The sequence below is a fragment of the Protopterus annectens genome, chromosome 2.part0, assembly GCF_019279795.1.
Source record: "Protopterus annectens isolate FY-2018-M chromosome 2.part0, PAN1.0, whole genome shotgun sequence".
Classification (NCBI taxonomy): domain Eukaryota; kingdom Metazoa; phylum Chordata; order Ceratodontiformes; family Protopteridae; genus Protopterus; species Protopterus annectens.
Genome location: NC_056728.1, coordinates 257,184,950 through 257,201,247, shown reverse-complemented (window position 1 = coordinate 257,201,247; position 16,298 = coordinate 257,184,950). Strand labels below are relative to the sequence as shown.

Below are 16,298 nucleotides of genomic sequence, written 5' to 3'. Positions count from 1 at the left end.
TGATTTTAAGCTTCTGAATGTGCCTGCAGTTGATGCACTGGTAGGGCACCACACCTGTCAACCTCTTAGTGCAGGAAATCTGGACGAAGGCCCAATAATAGGGACATATTTTAAATATTGCTCTTATAAACTTAGAAAGTTGCTAGAGTAACAGGGTTTATTTTAATATACATTTTCTGAAGGATTTGAAGTCTGAAACTCAAATGTATGTCATTATTTAGTGAATTTGTTCCTCAGATCATCCCAGTGATTTGCCAGATAAAGAACAGCAGACCAAACATGAGCCAAAAATCTGGACAGTTGAGAGGTATGTAGGGGACCGTTCTCCATGGGACCTCAGTTAGCTTGTGTGGTGCTTGAACTATAAGTAGCTAAGGTCTTGCAATTATCCATAATGATCCTGTTGTTATGCAACTCTTTCAGTTTAGTATACTGGATTAATATTGTTGACTGCTAATGAGCTGATTCCTGTGGTACAGGGTTTGATTCTGATAGCTTTCTTTACTTTTAGACTTGAGCAAGCCATTTAAACGGACAGTGCTTTGGGGCAATTTGGAACTTGGTCTAGGCTTCTCAATGGCATTGTCTGCCACATGCATAGTAACTACCTATTAACTTAAGTTGGGAAGTATTTCTTGACTGATTGCTAATGCTCTTTACTGGCAGCAACTATTTTATACAGAAAATACTTTTATATTGAAGCAAAATAAACACAGTGAAATACATTGTGTGGATATATCCCTAACACTTAGTATAGGACAATTTTTGAACTTTTTTCTGTTGAGACAAACATATTTCAGTCCAGTTATCATGCCATTGCATATTTTAGTCATATTTGATTCTTCTCAGTTTTACAACTTACAGAAACAGTCTATATTAGTATCCTACTTCATTCACTCCTTGTATACACATCCACACATACTTGAGACCTGTAAACATTATACAGTAATACAAAACAATACAGCAAACAGTTTAAAACAAGACTAGTTGTATAGCCTTACTTGGTTAACTTCCTTCATATTATTGTCCCTTGACTGACCCAGTATTGTTTGATAAGAGGTCATGTATATGTGTGTGTATGTATATATATATATATATATATATATATATATATATATATGTGTGTGTGTGTGTTTATACACACGCACACACACACACATATATATATATATATATATATATATATATATATATATATATATATATACACGCGCACACACACATACACACATTGATTATATATTTGTATTTTATATTCCACATTTCCTTTCCATAAATACATGTTGGAAGAAAAGCATATACCCTTTAGCAGCAATCTGGTGGAAGAAAATTGTGAATTTATATCAAGATTGGGACCACTGCATGGACTTCACAGCTGGTTGCATACTGATCAACAGTTTAACTTCAGCTCTCCCAGTGTGAAAACAGAAACTGAGAAAAGGAAGTGACGTTGAAACTGTTTTTGGGGTAAAATTCAGTTAACAGCTAGTAAGTACACTGTCTGGATGCCAGCAAAGAAGAAATTTGGAAAACTTGAAAGAAAATCAACTAGAAAAGGTAAAGAGAAAACTGTCTGGGAAGGATTCTGCAACCACTGAGCAAAAAACAATTTTCAAGCTTCAGCTTTGCTTCAAGAGATGTCTTCCATTAATTGAGGAAAAATAAATCAAATGTACTCTGAGGTTATTAAAATAAACAAAACACTAAAGGTATATAAACTCAAACAACAAAAGGCTGGAAAAATAGAAGAAGCTTTAACTAGCTATTCAGTTGAGCTGATAAAACTACACAAATCGGAGGTCGAAATGAAGGAAAAAGCTGGCCCGAGTATGAGGTTTCTAAGGAAGAGCTGTTAATAAAACTAGAGCTGTATTAATTTTAAGAAAGCAGAAATAAACAACTGACTGGTGTTTCACAGCAGAATTTAATTGAAAGGGGGGACATCATGTGTGTGCTCCAAACCTGGCCATGACAAAGCAGCCATGATACAATTGTGCCAGCAAAAAAAGTTGATTCTTACAAAACTGTGGCAGAAGGGCAAAGTATTAAAATGGGAGACAATGGAGTGTTTGTAGAAAATGGTTATTCACTGTACACCCGGCAGAAGGGAAGCAAATTTATTGTAGCAGTCCGAGAATGTCAGGAGGCAGGTAATGAGATTCAAGATTTTTCCCTGGAGGATCAAAGTTATTCTATGATGAAGAACATGCTAAGAAGGAAATAAAGTTTATCCAATGAAGTGCAGCACCAAGCAGGGAAGGGCTCAGCTTCTTATTCTTCTGACAGTAAGGTTCAGAGAGAGACTTAGCCAGTGAAACCCTTTCCAGTGTTCCAAAGGAAAATGCTTGAGAGATTGAAAAAAGGCACAGGGGTTGACTAGAAGAATCAGGACGGTCTTAGAATTGAACCAGAGTCTGGTGCAGAGAGATGATGAACAGGAAGAAAACCAGCAACATTGAAGTTTGTGAATAAATGGGTGACTTTGAAAGCATCAGTCACATTTGTGAGATGTGGCTTTGCAGGAAAATATGTCTGATTTTTTTGTTAAATTTGTGTGTGGACTGTAAAACAGAAACCCCACTTTCTCATTAATGTTTAGGACATTAAAAGGATGTGTGTTTGTATAAAACATTTCGTGATATAAACTGCATGTAATTTATAGTAAAGGAGTTTTATGTAGTGCATAGGCTGGAAATTTAAATTTGTGGAGAGTCTTTTCAGTGACTGTGTAGTAAACAAATCTTTCTTTTGCTGTAAGAAATATAGTACAGTACAGTGCAACATGAAAACAAAGGCTGGACAAAAGCAAATTTAATGTTGATATGCTGTGATCTTAGGCTGCTGGTGTGGGTTGAAAAAGTGCACTTGTATATGTCGAACTAAGATCGTTTTTTTACTTTTACAAGGATGAATATCTATGTTAATGCTTGCTTAAGCTAAAAATGTGTTTTGTTTTTTTTTTGTAAGCAAGTAGGGTTTAAAAATAAAACAAAATGATGAAAGCCATGAAAAATGCTGGCTAAGTTTCTTACAACTGCAAAGATACTAGTTTGTATTTTTCCCCCAACTAGTTAAATGTTCAGTGGTAGTCAAGAAGTTTGCAGCTGAAGGCAGATACACATTCTGTTACAAAGATGCATTGCTCAGTACTTCTCCATGGAAACCAGCTGATTGCAGGTGCAAACAATTAATCTTGAGAGTTCTGAACATTCTTTGCTAAGGGAAATGAAAAATGTAAAGGTACAATGGCAAGTAGCTCATTGAAAAATAGTTTGAAGTTATAGGAAGTGAAAAATGCATTTAATAGAACAGTGTGCACTTTAGTTTTATCTAAAGATCTGGAAGATTTTAACTGTATTTTAAAAGCACCAACATCTTGGAAGAAAGCTGTGCTGCCTGTATTACCTAAGGATGGTAAAGACCCATCAGACACAGCTTCATGCAAACCCATTTTAGTTTTAAAAGTGTTTGTCAGTACTAGCTAAAGCAACATCAAAGATGTTGCCAAAATTTAATAGATATGGATCTACGTTGTTTTCTTGGGGGGGGGGTCAAACATTTGACAACGTTAATACAGTGATGATCCAGAGGGAAGCAAAGTGTAAGCAGATACCGCTGCTGATAGTGAATATTGATGCAGAGAAAAGTATTCAACAGATAAAGCTGGGATTTTATGAGTAGGGCAATGGAAGCATTTGCTTTCTCTGATGCAGTAATAAGGATACATGAAGGCTTGGCAGGAGGAAGTGAAGTGGGAAGGTTCCTCGCAGATAAGTTATGTCTGAACAGAGTAACCAGACCAGGGTATCCTTTCTTACCTTTTACTTTATATTTAGAGTGTTGGCAAATAAAATAAGGGGCAAAAATGCAAGCATATAATTGGTATGGCAATCAAGAAAAGTTGTTTTTATTTGCAGATATTCTCGGCCTGAACTCCAGGAAAAGAAATCTCTGAGCCTTGGAATGTTTTGAGACCATTTCAAGTTTTTTCAGGATGTAAAATTAATGAAGATAAAATAAAGGCTAGAGCCATAAATTATGTACCTACACACAGATTGGATCAGCAATACCCATATTTGCAGGGACACGATAAAATGATGCGTTTAGGAGTATGGATATGGCAGCTAAGGATTTCTGAGAATAGACTAAGCATAAGATAATACAAACACTGAAAAACTGGAAGCTCTTGTTTATGGATATGGATAGTAAGATAAAAAGCAGTGAAAATGTTTTAAATCCCTTTAATTTTAGTTATGGATCAGACATATTTTTATCAGCCAGAGAATAAGTTATGGACAATAATAGAGTTGAAGGAATTTATCTGGGAAGGGAAGAAGGCAAGAGTTAAGTGGGTTAAGTTTCTTGCAATAGAACAAGATAGTTTAGGATTACCTGATTTGAAGTGAAATTTTAGAGTTTCACAGTTAAGTTTCATATGTGTAACAAGAAAAAGGTTATAGTTCAGACTGGAAGGGGGATGATGAAGCAGTGGGAAGTTCAAGAAAGAGTGTGAGTGGAATTCTCGATGCAGTTCTTTAAGGAGAGTAACAGCAGCCATAACATAATATTATATTCATAAAGAAGCAAAGAGTATTCTAAGAACTAAGCAATACAAGAAAGATTTTGCAAGTAGAGATGCCTACAAGTAGGAGAGCAGAAAATAGGCAAGACAAGGCTGGAATTTACTGGAGAAAACTGTGGGAACCAAGGTATTTGGAGCAAATAACTGGAGTGATAGAGAAAGGCAATACTGTGCGATGAGGCCAAGAAAACACTTGGACTACAGGCTAGAGACTACCCTCCCTACCAGCAATTGATATGAGTATAGGTAAAGAGAAAGGGAGAACGGGAATCATAAGTGAAAGAACTGGTCTTGTGGGGGGTTTAGTCAAATCTAGAATAGAAGCTGCTGTTAAAAAAGGATAATTAGTGGAGAATGTAAAATATTGTATGATATCTATAACAGTCAACCGGAGAAGTTTAGAAAAGTTTGAGAAGAGAGCCTGGAAAAGCAATTTACAAGAGAACAATGGGAGGACATATGTATGACTCCCAAATGTGCAACAAAGTGCAGTAGGTTTAGGATCTTTGCTTGGAATTCTTTACACAGATATTTTTATAACCCATACAGAGTTTATAGAATTTTTCCTCAGGCAGATAGCAAATGTTGGAGATGTGATGGGGAAGAAAGAGGTTAACTGTGAACATGAGTCTTAGGAGGGTAATCAATTTCAGACTTTAGAGAGTCCCTGTGGAGTACTCTGTCAGAAATATTGGGCAAGCAAATGGCTGTAACTAAGATATGATTTTTTTGAAGTGGGACGCAGGATCTGAATTGCCTAGCCCATAGTATGGCCTTGTTAATTTTAATTCTCTTGACAGCCAAAAAAGCAGTTAGAAAATTGAAATGAAAGTCTAAACCAACTGTATTTGAAGTATTGAAAATTATGAAAGAACTGGATGAGGATTCTTTAGAAAAGTGAAGGAGGAAGTTGCATAGAAATAAATGAAAATTGTGGGAATAATACATGCGGAATGTTCAGGAGTGAGCTTTAAGGAAAGGCAGGAATTCAGCAATTTATGTAATGTTGGACTGATGACTACAAACAAAAAAGACAAGATACATGATTTATAATACACATATGTAAATAGAAAACACGAGTATGGTTTGTTTTCTTTTCTGTTAATGTAGGTTTATCTACATCTCAAGTGATAGTGAAGTTGTTTAAAAAAAAAAAAGAGATTGACACTGTTGCCTGCTCCCTATCTATACCATTTATTTTCACCTCTGTAATTTACCCTGCATTTCTAAATCCATCATCGGCTCACTCTCAACTGACCTTACGTCTTCAGTAGGAGTTTATTTTTATACGTTTTAGTTCCATATATTTAATTTAATTTATTATTGCCATCAATTCCCTTGTATCAGAATTCACCTTTTTTTCCATTTTCATGTAATGTCTTTTTTGTTGCAGTGGCCAATAGGGAAAGTAGAGCTCTGATGCGCCTTTTTTTTGTAATTTATTCTGCCCCAGTTTTGCAAAATTAGTTCCTTAGTAAATAAATCCCCATATCCTGCTATTTCCCATACTATACCTTCCATTTCTATTTTAAACTGCTCTGTCTACATTTCCTAAAAAATGTGTAGCAAGGGGTGTCTCACGTCACATCTCAGCAGAGATTTAGGGTATCTGGAAACATTCTAGATGATTGGTTTAGGGTGTATAAATATTTCTGCAAGCACTTTCATGCAAACATTTAAACTTTCAGTGACTTTGTAGCTTATTATGGGCTGTGCGTCTCCATTTCTTACTGGCTATATTGAGGCTAGGTTTCTTTCTCCATCTTTCTTTTAGCTTTATATCAGTTTGCTTTTTCATTTCTACCCAAACTTTATCCCCTCCAGCCTAGCTTCCATGATAAACTCCACAATTTCTAGCTTATTCTCTATGGTCTTACCTTCCTTTATAATTCCCTTTAGTTTGGATACTAATCCTGTATAGTTGGTAAACCCTGTCAGGCAAACCAGACTTGTTTAATCTCTGTATATTTTTATTCTTACAGCTCCCAAACTCTTGAGGTTTTTATTACACTCCTCTTCCAAATCTCTGAAGCTATGCCTGTCCCGTCTCTCTACAATTTTTTTTTGGGTCCTGTTGGACCTCATCTTTACTGGCCTTGCCCACAGTACCCAATGTCCATGTCTGGTCTACCAGCTGCTCTCCAACGCCTTTGAACTTACTGCGTTATTGCTGGGGCCAGTTGTGAATCCTGACAATGTGCTGGGGGCATAATTTGTCTGTGCTTCCAGTTGATTATGTCTAGAGGAGAACCTTAACCCTCAAATGCTTTCAGTTCCTTTTTTTTTTTTTGTCTTACAAAAGTCATCAGGCTAATACAGATAGGCTTGCCCCAAGTGGGTAGTATCCTTTGCATCAAATGCATTTTAACAGCCAGGAGTGTTGCTGTCTTCCTCCATAAATAACATTTTCCACCTCCAGATGTTACTAATCATTTGCAGACTTGTTTCCTTCCACATGTCCTTGGTTGCTTGCTATTTAAGTCTCTCATATCCCTATAGGCATAGATATGACTACCGTATCAAACAGTGGAACAAAATTTGTCACTACTGTCTTAGTTATATTTCTTTTATTTTATATTTTGCTGTATTTCAAAAGCCATGTAATTTCCCCAAAACCTCAACACAAATTTCTCAAGATTTGTTATGTAAAGTATAATTTTATCTGCAAATAGTCTTTTCTGAATGCTTTGTTTGCATTGCCAATGGTTCAATATAATTTACAGACAGAAGTGTGGAGAGGGGGAACCCCCTTGAAAGTTGCTTCCCTTGACAACACCTGAGCTTTTATGACCACTTTTGAATTCATATGTATATAAAACATCTCTAGAGTTTGTGGCAAGCAACTCTTGTAAAGCTCCAGCTTACCTTGTCACACAATGTTCAAGCTTATAATGATCAGCGGTTTCTTGTTCTCTGCATCCTATTGAATTATCAACATATTTATTTTGTCAAATGTTTGCCTTTCTTTAATAAAGCCACATAGATCCATCCCAGTAACCATCCAAAAACCTAGGTGTCATATTTGCCATAATTGATATAAATATTTATAGTCATGATTCAGGATGGAAATTGGCCTGTATGACTCATAATTTGTTGGATTTTTCCCACTTGTAGTATTACCACCACTACTACCTCACTCCATAAAGTAGGGCTTTCTTCTCACCGCAGGAACTCAATAATTTAGCTAGCAGTCACTTTTCTCTCTTTCTTTTCCCGATTTCTGTGGGGATACCATGTGCACGTGATGCTTTCCCCAGCCTTTGCACTTTCATCACATCTTTTGTTTCCTCAGTTATGTCCATCAGTAACATTTTTGCTGTTTCTTGGAGTATATATAAATTAGAATCTTTCAAATGCCCTCTCATCTCAACTTCCTTCACCTCTTTCTCCACATCTTGTTTATGCAGGTTCCTGTAATTGTTTGACATTGTCTGTAGTATTTCATCAGGCTATATTATTTTGCTTGTAACTTGATTTCTTGATTTTATCATATGCTTAACCTTCTGCTGTCTTTGTTTGCACCAGGTAGTTTGTCACCCTAGTGGTGGATGTGAAGAAAGTCTCCCTCACTGCCCAAGACCTGAATTCATGTAATTATCCAAGTGTTTTAGCAGCAACATTTGTGCATCCATGAGTTTAGTGACCCACTCCTAATCTATATCCCCTAAGTTATACTTCTTAAGCTCTTTTGTACTTAACAAGGGATTGTAAATATATGTTCCTATTCAATTATCATAGTTTGTCCACTTTAGCAAAAATTCTAAATTTCTCATTGCCAGATTTCCCTTCGCTTCATAGAAGCTGTCTGCCAGTTCCATTAAATTAACATTTGTCCATGTTTCCAGTAGTTTTCTTTTCATTAAATAAGGGGGAAATTGCCAGTGCCTACCCACCCCCTCCTGACTCTCGTCCTTCAATTGTATCTGTATTGAGACATGATCTGTATGGACGGCTGGATATGTCATTTGCTGGTACACAAGATCCAAGTGCTCCTGTGATATACACCCATCTGTCTAGTCTTGCCCAAGTCTTCTACTTTACTGACAAGAGAGTAAATTATATTTCTCTGTGCCCTACTAACATTATAGCCATTATGACAAGAGCCCTCATGTATTTCTTTAGATATCTTCCTTCCTTGTATGTCTCCAGGCTCTTTGGACACATTAATGCATCCTGCTTTCTGCATAACAAACTTCAGTTCCCTGCTGTAAGGCTACCATATTTCCCAGTATCTGTTGTACCCCCTGGATCTTGCACCTCTGGAGCAAATATACTTCTAATATTAGCCTTTTACCCCTCCAGGACCCTCTTGTCATGAGATATTTTCCATGTTCATTAGATTCTGTTTCCTATACTTTAGTTTCATTCCTGCTTTATTAACGGAACTGCCCTCTCTTCCTTTCTTCTGCCACACTTGCATAGTATTCTTCCAGCTTGCTTTTTTGTATTAAATGATCAAACATCTCCTTCCTTAAATATGTATTCAAGGTATCACTACCTCTGCTGAACACTTCTCAACATACCTGAATATCCTGTCCAGTTTCCCATTGGCTAATCATTCCATTAACATTCCAGGACAGTATGCCGTTTGCTTTCTTGCAATTTGTTTTTATTTTCCCTTCTACTGAATTACACAGACATATACTGTCCATTACCCACTCTTTCCTTTATGTTGTTCCAGTTAGCAATGTCCTTGCTCCTGCAACCACCGAAACCTAAATAAAATATCTATTTCTTGTTGCCTTATCAGTGAAATTAAGCTATACACATATGATGGTAGAAATATTTTTTCTTCATTGGCACATGCTCTGCTATGGTTGAGCATAACAATCTTAGCACTAACTCCTATTCCGCACACTAGTGCTCTTTGACTTACCATCATTCTGCAGTCAACACCACTCATCAGCTTATACAGAACCAACCAGTTACACACACTTATTTTTCATCAACTCTGATGCATACTGTTCCTGATATGTCTACAAAGTTGCTGAATCACTTTTCTTGATGGTGTTAAGCAGGGGGGAAAAAAAAGTATTTTCAAGCCAGCAAGCAGTCCAACCCCTACCAACTTTCCAGGTAGAACTACTCTGCCTAAGTGATGTGTCATTCACAAATGTAATAGCTTTGTTTTTTAGGCTAACTCATTCTTTCACATAGTCAAATCGGGATTAGAACATTAAATAGAAGAGTTGTACCAAGTTTGCACTATGGCTATAGGGAATCAACTGTGTATGTTTATCTGGTACTTCCCCTCAATTCTAAGTTGTTCTTGCAAATTTAGTTAATCTGAGGTAGATTTTACAGCTCTACTTCCCTTACTTTGGTCTTTCCCAACCATTATAAAGTGCATGTAAATTCATTGTTTACAAAACTGATTCCAACCCCCCACCTTAACTTCATCCCCAAATTTTTTAAATATTCCTAATTTGTAATGTGCTCTTTCTCTCTTCTGAGAATGCTACTAAAGTACTACAATAAAATCTGTAATATTTATTCAAAAATCCATGGAACTAGCATTCAGCAAAAATTACTTAAAAATGTCAGTCTCCTGTGGTTCAAGAGAAAATTCATGCACTTCCTGTAAAGTACACCAAGGTTGTTTGCATTTTTCTACGGTTGACTTCGGCAGAATCAAGTTTTATGTACTGAAACATTATACTTTTAGGATGAAAAAAAAAAACTTGTGCAGTGACTGCCTTTACTACTGTTACTGACCAGAAGTACTACTGTGCATTAAGTATGGCATTCCTTGGTAAGTTTTATGACATTTTCAAGCTGTTGCTTTGGCATCCCCCCCCCCCCCCGATTTCTGCCCAGTACGCATTCACAGATATTTAAGGATAACTAGTAAGCTGAAGGACGATCTCACCTGACATACTGCTGTCCTTGCTCTTCACCTGTCGAATGTCCTTCATTTAGCAGAAGCAGCTTAGAGGTCACTGCTGAGACCAGCCAAAACTAGGGTGGAATAGTTCTCTTGAGACAGCAGAGTCCAGACTGCTGAAGTTTTCCTGGCTTGGGGCATCTTTCTTCAGTCTAGTGTAGTTATTGTAGATATGAGCATCATTTCTTTCTTGGTGCTAGATAGTCATTCAACTTCAGTGTTATAAAACTTTCCTAGGGTGTAAAACGTTCCAGCTGTGATCTGATTAGTTCATTTATCTTTGATGCCCAAAAGAACCACGTAAGCAAGTTCATGAAATTGTTTTGGAAATTTCACCGATAGAATTGTTGCTCCGGTGTAGGTAAATAAGATTGCTTTGTAAGTTTCAGTCACAATGGGAGCAGTTAAATTTTAAACTATTCCCCATTGTGTCTTATTGGGAAGGAACTTAAAAACACCAGGGTGTGCTGCTAGGTCAGTTTTATGGCATATCATTTTCTGAAGTAGCTTGCCATAAAAACTGATACACTGATATGTTGGTAACACTACCTTAGCGTTAAGATTATAGTTGCTACAAAGTGACGTGAGTGCATTGACTTTAATTCTGAAGATATTGTCAATGATGGGAATAGCATTTAGTTAGCGGTCGTCTGTGCATTCAGTACACATGCACTTTGTGGGCTTGTTAGGTGTATGGCAGTACAAAAAACAACAGCTTATTCATCACTATTCCTTTTAGACTGCAGGCATACCATTGACAAACACAGTCAACTAAGAGGTGGTGTGCTGAGGCACAATCACTGCTTGGGAGGGACAGGGCAAAGCCCCTCAGAAAAGCAACACCGTTTTAAGAAAACTGGAGAAGCTAAGGAGGACAAGAGAGGAGTGCCTTTCTCGTGGGAAGGGTTTGCATACATTCTGGGCACACTGGGGAGTACAGTTTCACTGGCAGAGACTAGAGAAATCACTAGTCATGCTGCTCAGGAAGTGGCTGGATGGAAAACCCCTTTGTAGAATCAAGGAGACATCATCTGCGGTTATCCCATTGCACATCCCTCATGATGCTTTGCCTGGTGCACATGGTTTGTGCTAGGAAGAAAAACAGAAAATCCCAGAACCATTCTCTTGGCTGTCTGAATGATTCTGCTCCCCCATCATCCCTTCCCATATGACAAGAAATGAGTAGGTTGACTGAACTTGGGAGGGGGGACTGATGATCAACAGGTGGACAGAGGGCAAACAGTGGCAAAAAAAATCCTAACTCCCTGTGTTCTGTTCTTAATGAGATAGGTAAGTATTGTAAGATAAATTTAGTTTGTTATTCTGAGGTGCACAAGATGAATAAAGTAAAAATCCTGATGTTTCATGAACAAATGAGTATTTTACAGATGTTAAACACATTTATTGTCCCATGTAAAGTACAGCTAAATGGTAATGTACATGTATTCATGGTTTTCATCTCCATTGAGAATATATAGATAGGGATCTTGATTTTGAAAGCTTTGATAATTAACTAAAGACTGAGACATTTCATTTTACATTGCTGAAATATCAGAGGACCATAATGGATGGGCATCTTCAAGTAATTTGCCATTCCTTTCTGATCATAAGCACATATTTTATATAATTTGCCACAGAGGAAGGAAGGGAACATTTTTCTGTTAGTTCAGTCTGGTAAATTGTATTTTCTGGTTTCAGGTCACAAGAAGCTACCACAGATGGGATTCCTCCAGCATTACCACCAAAACAGTCTAAGAAGAGCAATGTGAACCAGATTAACCATACACTGTCCCAGCAAGATCTGGATAACCATATTAATGAAGTTTATGATATACCTTCGGCATCCGAAAAATCAACAGTAAGCTCTCTGTGGACCATTTATTACTTCTACTCTTATTTACAGGAGTGCAGTAAAAATCAAGATGAAAGTGTTTGTAGATGAAGTGTTGGAAGTTCTTTGTAAAAGCCTTATAAGAAAAAAAAAATGCAGCTTTTATTAAGACCTACTATTTATGTTGTGACAGACTAAAAGTTACCCGTTATCGAATATTTTAATGGCTAATGCTTTTAATTTAATATCTTCCATCAATACTAAAGCCAAAGAAGCCAGGGCCAAAAATCCGCCATTGCTACTAATAGAAGGATGCCCATTCACATTGACTAGATCAGTACATTTCCTGTACTGTTGAACTGTATAGCTTTTGGCACCGAGGCTACTGCTGTCTTTTCTCTCTTACACATCATGTAATATTTAGAGAACAGAAAGAACAGCTGCTCCTGCTTTGGCATTCATATAGATACATGATCATTCTTAACACATGAAGTTGTTAGTAGTGGCTGACTTAAAACCGTGCTTGTAGCCATAATCTCCGCTTTATTCCCAGCATTGCTGTCCCATAGATTCAGTGGCAAGTGTTTTTCATTATCGTTGGACAGAACACTGCTTGCTGCGTTATCAGCCTTCAGCAGCACTGATCGCAGTAATCAGAGTAACATTAACATTTCCCAGTCTTTGTATCCTGCTCATTTATTTTTTAGTTAACTTATTTGAAAAGATGACTTCAGAGTCTTTTGAACCAACTTTTTAACATCATTATTAAATCATCCCATTTCTAGTTGTAACATGGGTACATTAATAAGAAAGAAAATATTCTAAGTTTATATTGTTATTGTCCTGCAGTATACATTTCTTTTTAACAATTTTCATTCACTCCAGCATTGCATGCATTGCTAAATTCCTGTTTTCCCTATAACATTATTCCTCGTCCTGAACATTACTCTGCATGTATTATTCCCAAAAAATTCCATTTATTTTTATGAAATTTGTTTGTTCCGTCTTAAGTTCCCACCTCTAGTTCTTTTTTTTAACAGTATTCACTATTTCAGTTACAGCTGCTTTTGAACTAGATTGCCATTTCCTAGCATTTGCTTTATTTTTAGCAGCAAGTGGCATAATCTTTTGTAAGGTGCTATTGTGTCTAAGCATTTTTAATCCTATATCTCAGCTCTAAAGAATCATTTTGTTAGCTACAGCCATTTGTTCCTATAATATTTCTGTTAAAGTACTCTGCGTGGAATTTTTAAAATCTTCTAACTTGTTACATTCCCCTCCCCCCAAAAAAATGTTCCCAATTACCTCTCACTCCCCATCATACCCCTGACATTTGTCATGTACTTGAGGAACAATCTTCTGAAGTCTTCTTGGGGGTATAAAAATACATACGCATGCACTTCCATGCAAAAATCCTAAATCATCTTGACTTTGTTGCAAATTTCTTCCCATTGCTCCTTTATAAATTACTTTTCAAATCTCTTCCAAATCTCTTCTAGCCGCATCTGATTGATTCTTATAGTTAGCATGCAATATTTTTATACACCCTAGTAATTATCTTTTTAATAGCTCTAGACTCAAAAATCTCTTGCCAGAGCAGATCTTTCACTTAACACTCTCCTGTCTCTTTCTCTGTGCCTATACTCTGTTACCAGTCTCTGATAGGGAAGAGAGTTATTTTTTTCTCTGTTCCTTGGTTCCTTTGCAACTTCCTATTATTAATTTCAGCCTCCTCTTTGCCTGCTTCCTGTACCCCATACTGCCAAGCATACCTTTTGGTAAAATCTTGTTTCTTCATTCACACATGGCTTAGAATATCTACTCCTTTATAAATGTAATATTCTGTATAATTGTAGTTATTCTTCTTAAAGACTTGCATATGAAATCCTTGTCTGTCTCTAGCTCTTGACCCCCCATTTCATCATCTTTTCCCCTTTTGTCTCTTTGTGTAAAAACACACACACACGTATATATGTGTGTGTTTATAAATATACATGTGTGTGTGTGTGTGTGGAGAGAGAGCGCCTTACCTGTGTAGCTGTAAAGTAACCTTCAAATCAGGGAGCCTTAAACCATCTTGTTCTATGGGGAGATTCAGCTTATCCCACATAAATACCAAAAGTCCAAAAACTGTGTAACCAAGCACACCACAACCTTAGAAGAACCAACCAACTTTAATGATATTACAGTTAAATCCACGTTAAGCGCTTTATTCCCACAATACAAGGGACTTCATCAGAACAAATATCAAATAACCTGACCCAGCCTTATATAATTCACACAATTAACAGCCCAATTAATTACTAATTGCTAAAATACATAATTAAAAATGAATTAACCATTAAAATTCATAAATGGAAAAATTCATAAATAAATACAACTTAGATTAATAAATAAATACAATATCAGGAACAGTAAATAAACCACTAACATTATATGAAAATAATCCTTTAGTTTGTTCAAAAAGTGTTTCCAACCAGTGTAATGCCTATTTGTCTATATCCAGGTTATCCTAAAATATTTTTTTAATTTTAAAATACTAGAAATACTTATAGCTTCATTAATTCCCAGATATTCCGTTGCATTGCATTGCAACTGCCATTTCAGTTCGCTGATGTCTAAATGTGTATCTAAACATTTACCTTGTGGATCCCTTTCCAAATGATGAGCCACCAAAAACTTAAACATGTGGTCTTTATACTCGTTAATGTGCCTAGCGAGTGCATTAATCATCCTGCCATGCTTAATATCTAATAAATGTTCCTCTATCCTATTTTTAAAATGTCTACTAGTTTTTCCTGTGTAGAATATGGGGCAATTTTGGCACTGTGCTATATAAACCACATTTTGGGTATTGCAATTGTAATGCCCATTAATAACAATAGCTTTGCCATTCAGATAAAACTTTTCTCCTGTTTCTAATATATGCAAACAAAATGTGCACCCCTTGCACTTAAAATTCCCCTTCGCCCTATTGGTGCCCACTTCACTAGTATGCTTACTCATTTCCAGTATGTTTTTAAAGGACCTACCCTTTTTTGAACTATTTTAGGTAACTTTCCCGCCTTTTGCCCCACATTAAAATCAAAGTGTAAAATCTCCCAATTATTCCGAATTATTTCAGTGACCTCACGGGCATCCTGGTTAAAAGTAGCTATAAAACCTGCACTAAAATTTTCTCTCCTATTCACGTGTCCCAGAGTATGTAATATTACATTGTCACCATTAGTTTTCATTAAAGTGGGCAAATATAGCCCCTCCGTATGCTTGTGTATGACCTTTTTTGGTTATTCCATCTAAAAATTATTGTGGATAACCTCTAGTTTTGAACATCTGTAAGATAAATTGGATTTCCTCCATAAATTTGGCATCCAAGCTCACCATTCTGGCGGCCTGTACCAACTGTCCCTTTACAATTGACTTTTTTTGAAAGTGTGGATGTCCACTAGAAAATTCTAAGTATGAATTAGAAAATGTTGGTTTTCTATAAATTCCTGACTCTAATTTATTACTATCATGATCTATTGTTAAATCAACATCTAAGTATGAAATGTTTGTTATACTGTGGACATGAGTAAATTGTAAAAAATCAACTGTATGATTAATATATTCATAAAATTGATAAAGCTCATGTTCAGTACATTTCCATAGTATAAACAGGTCATCCAAAAATCTGGTGTAATATAAAATCTTAAAATAAAAAGCCCCTTCCATTATAAACTGTTGTTCCCAGTAAGACATGACATAATTGGCAAAAACGGGGGCATACGCTGCCCCCATTGCTACCCCTGTGGTTTGCTTATAATGTTGTCAGAAGTAAATATAATTACTTTGTAGTAGTACTTCCATTAATGTCATGTATAAATTTATCTGGTCTTGATCATATAGACCAGTTCTTTGCAACTGGGCTTCCAACCACACTAAACCTTCACCATGTGGTGTAACTGTAAAGAGACTACACACATATCTGTAGTGACTAATATATCTCTTTCCATCTGAAT

General features: G+C 36.4%; 1 protein-coding gene across 1 annotated transcript in view; it reads left to right on the top strand.

Annotated features, from left to right (window-relative positions):
• PTPN4 (protein tyrosine phosphatase non-receptor type 4) overlaps positions 1-16,298 on the top strand; it is a 3,248,454-nt gene that overhangs the window by 2,204,867 nt on the left and 1,027,289 nt on the right. The window contains exon 15 of the mRNA XM_044060734.1: positions 12,165-12,324. Coding sequence (XP_043916669.1) covers positions 12,165-12,324 — 160 coding nt within the window. The remainder of the gene's footprint in view (positions 1-12,164; positions 12,325-16,298) is intronic.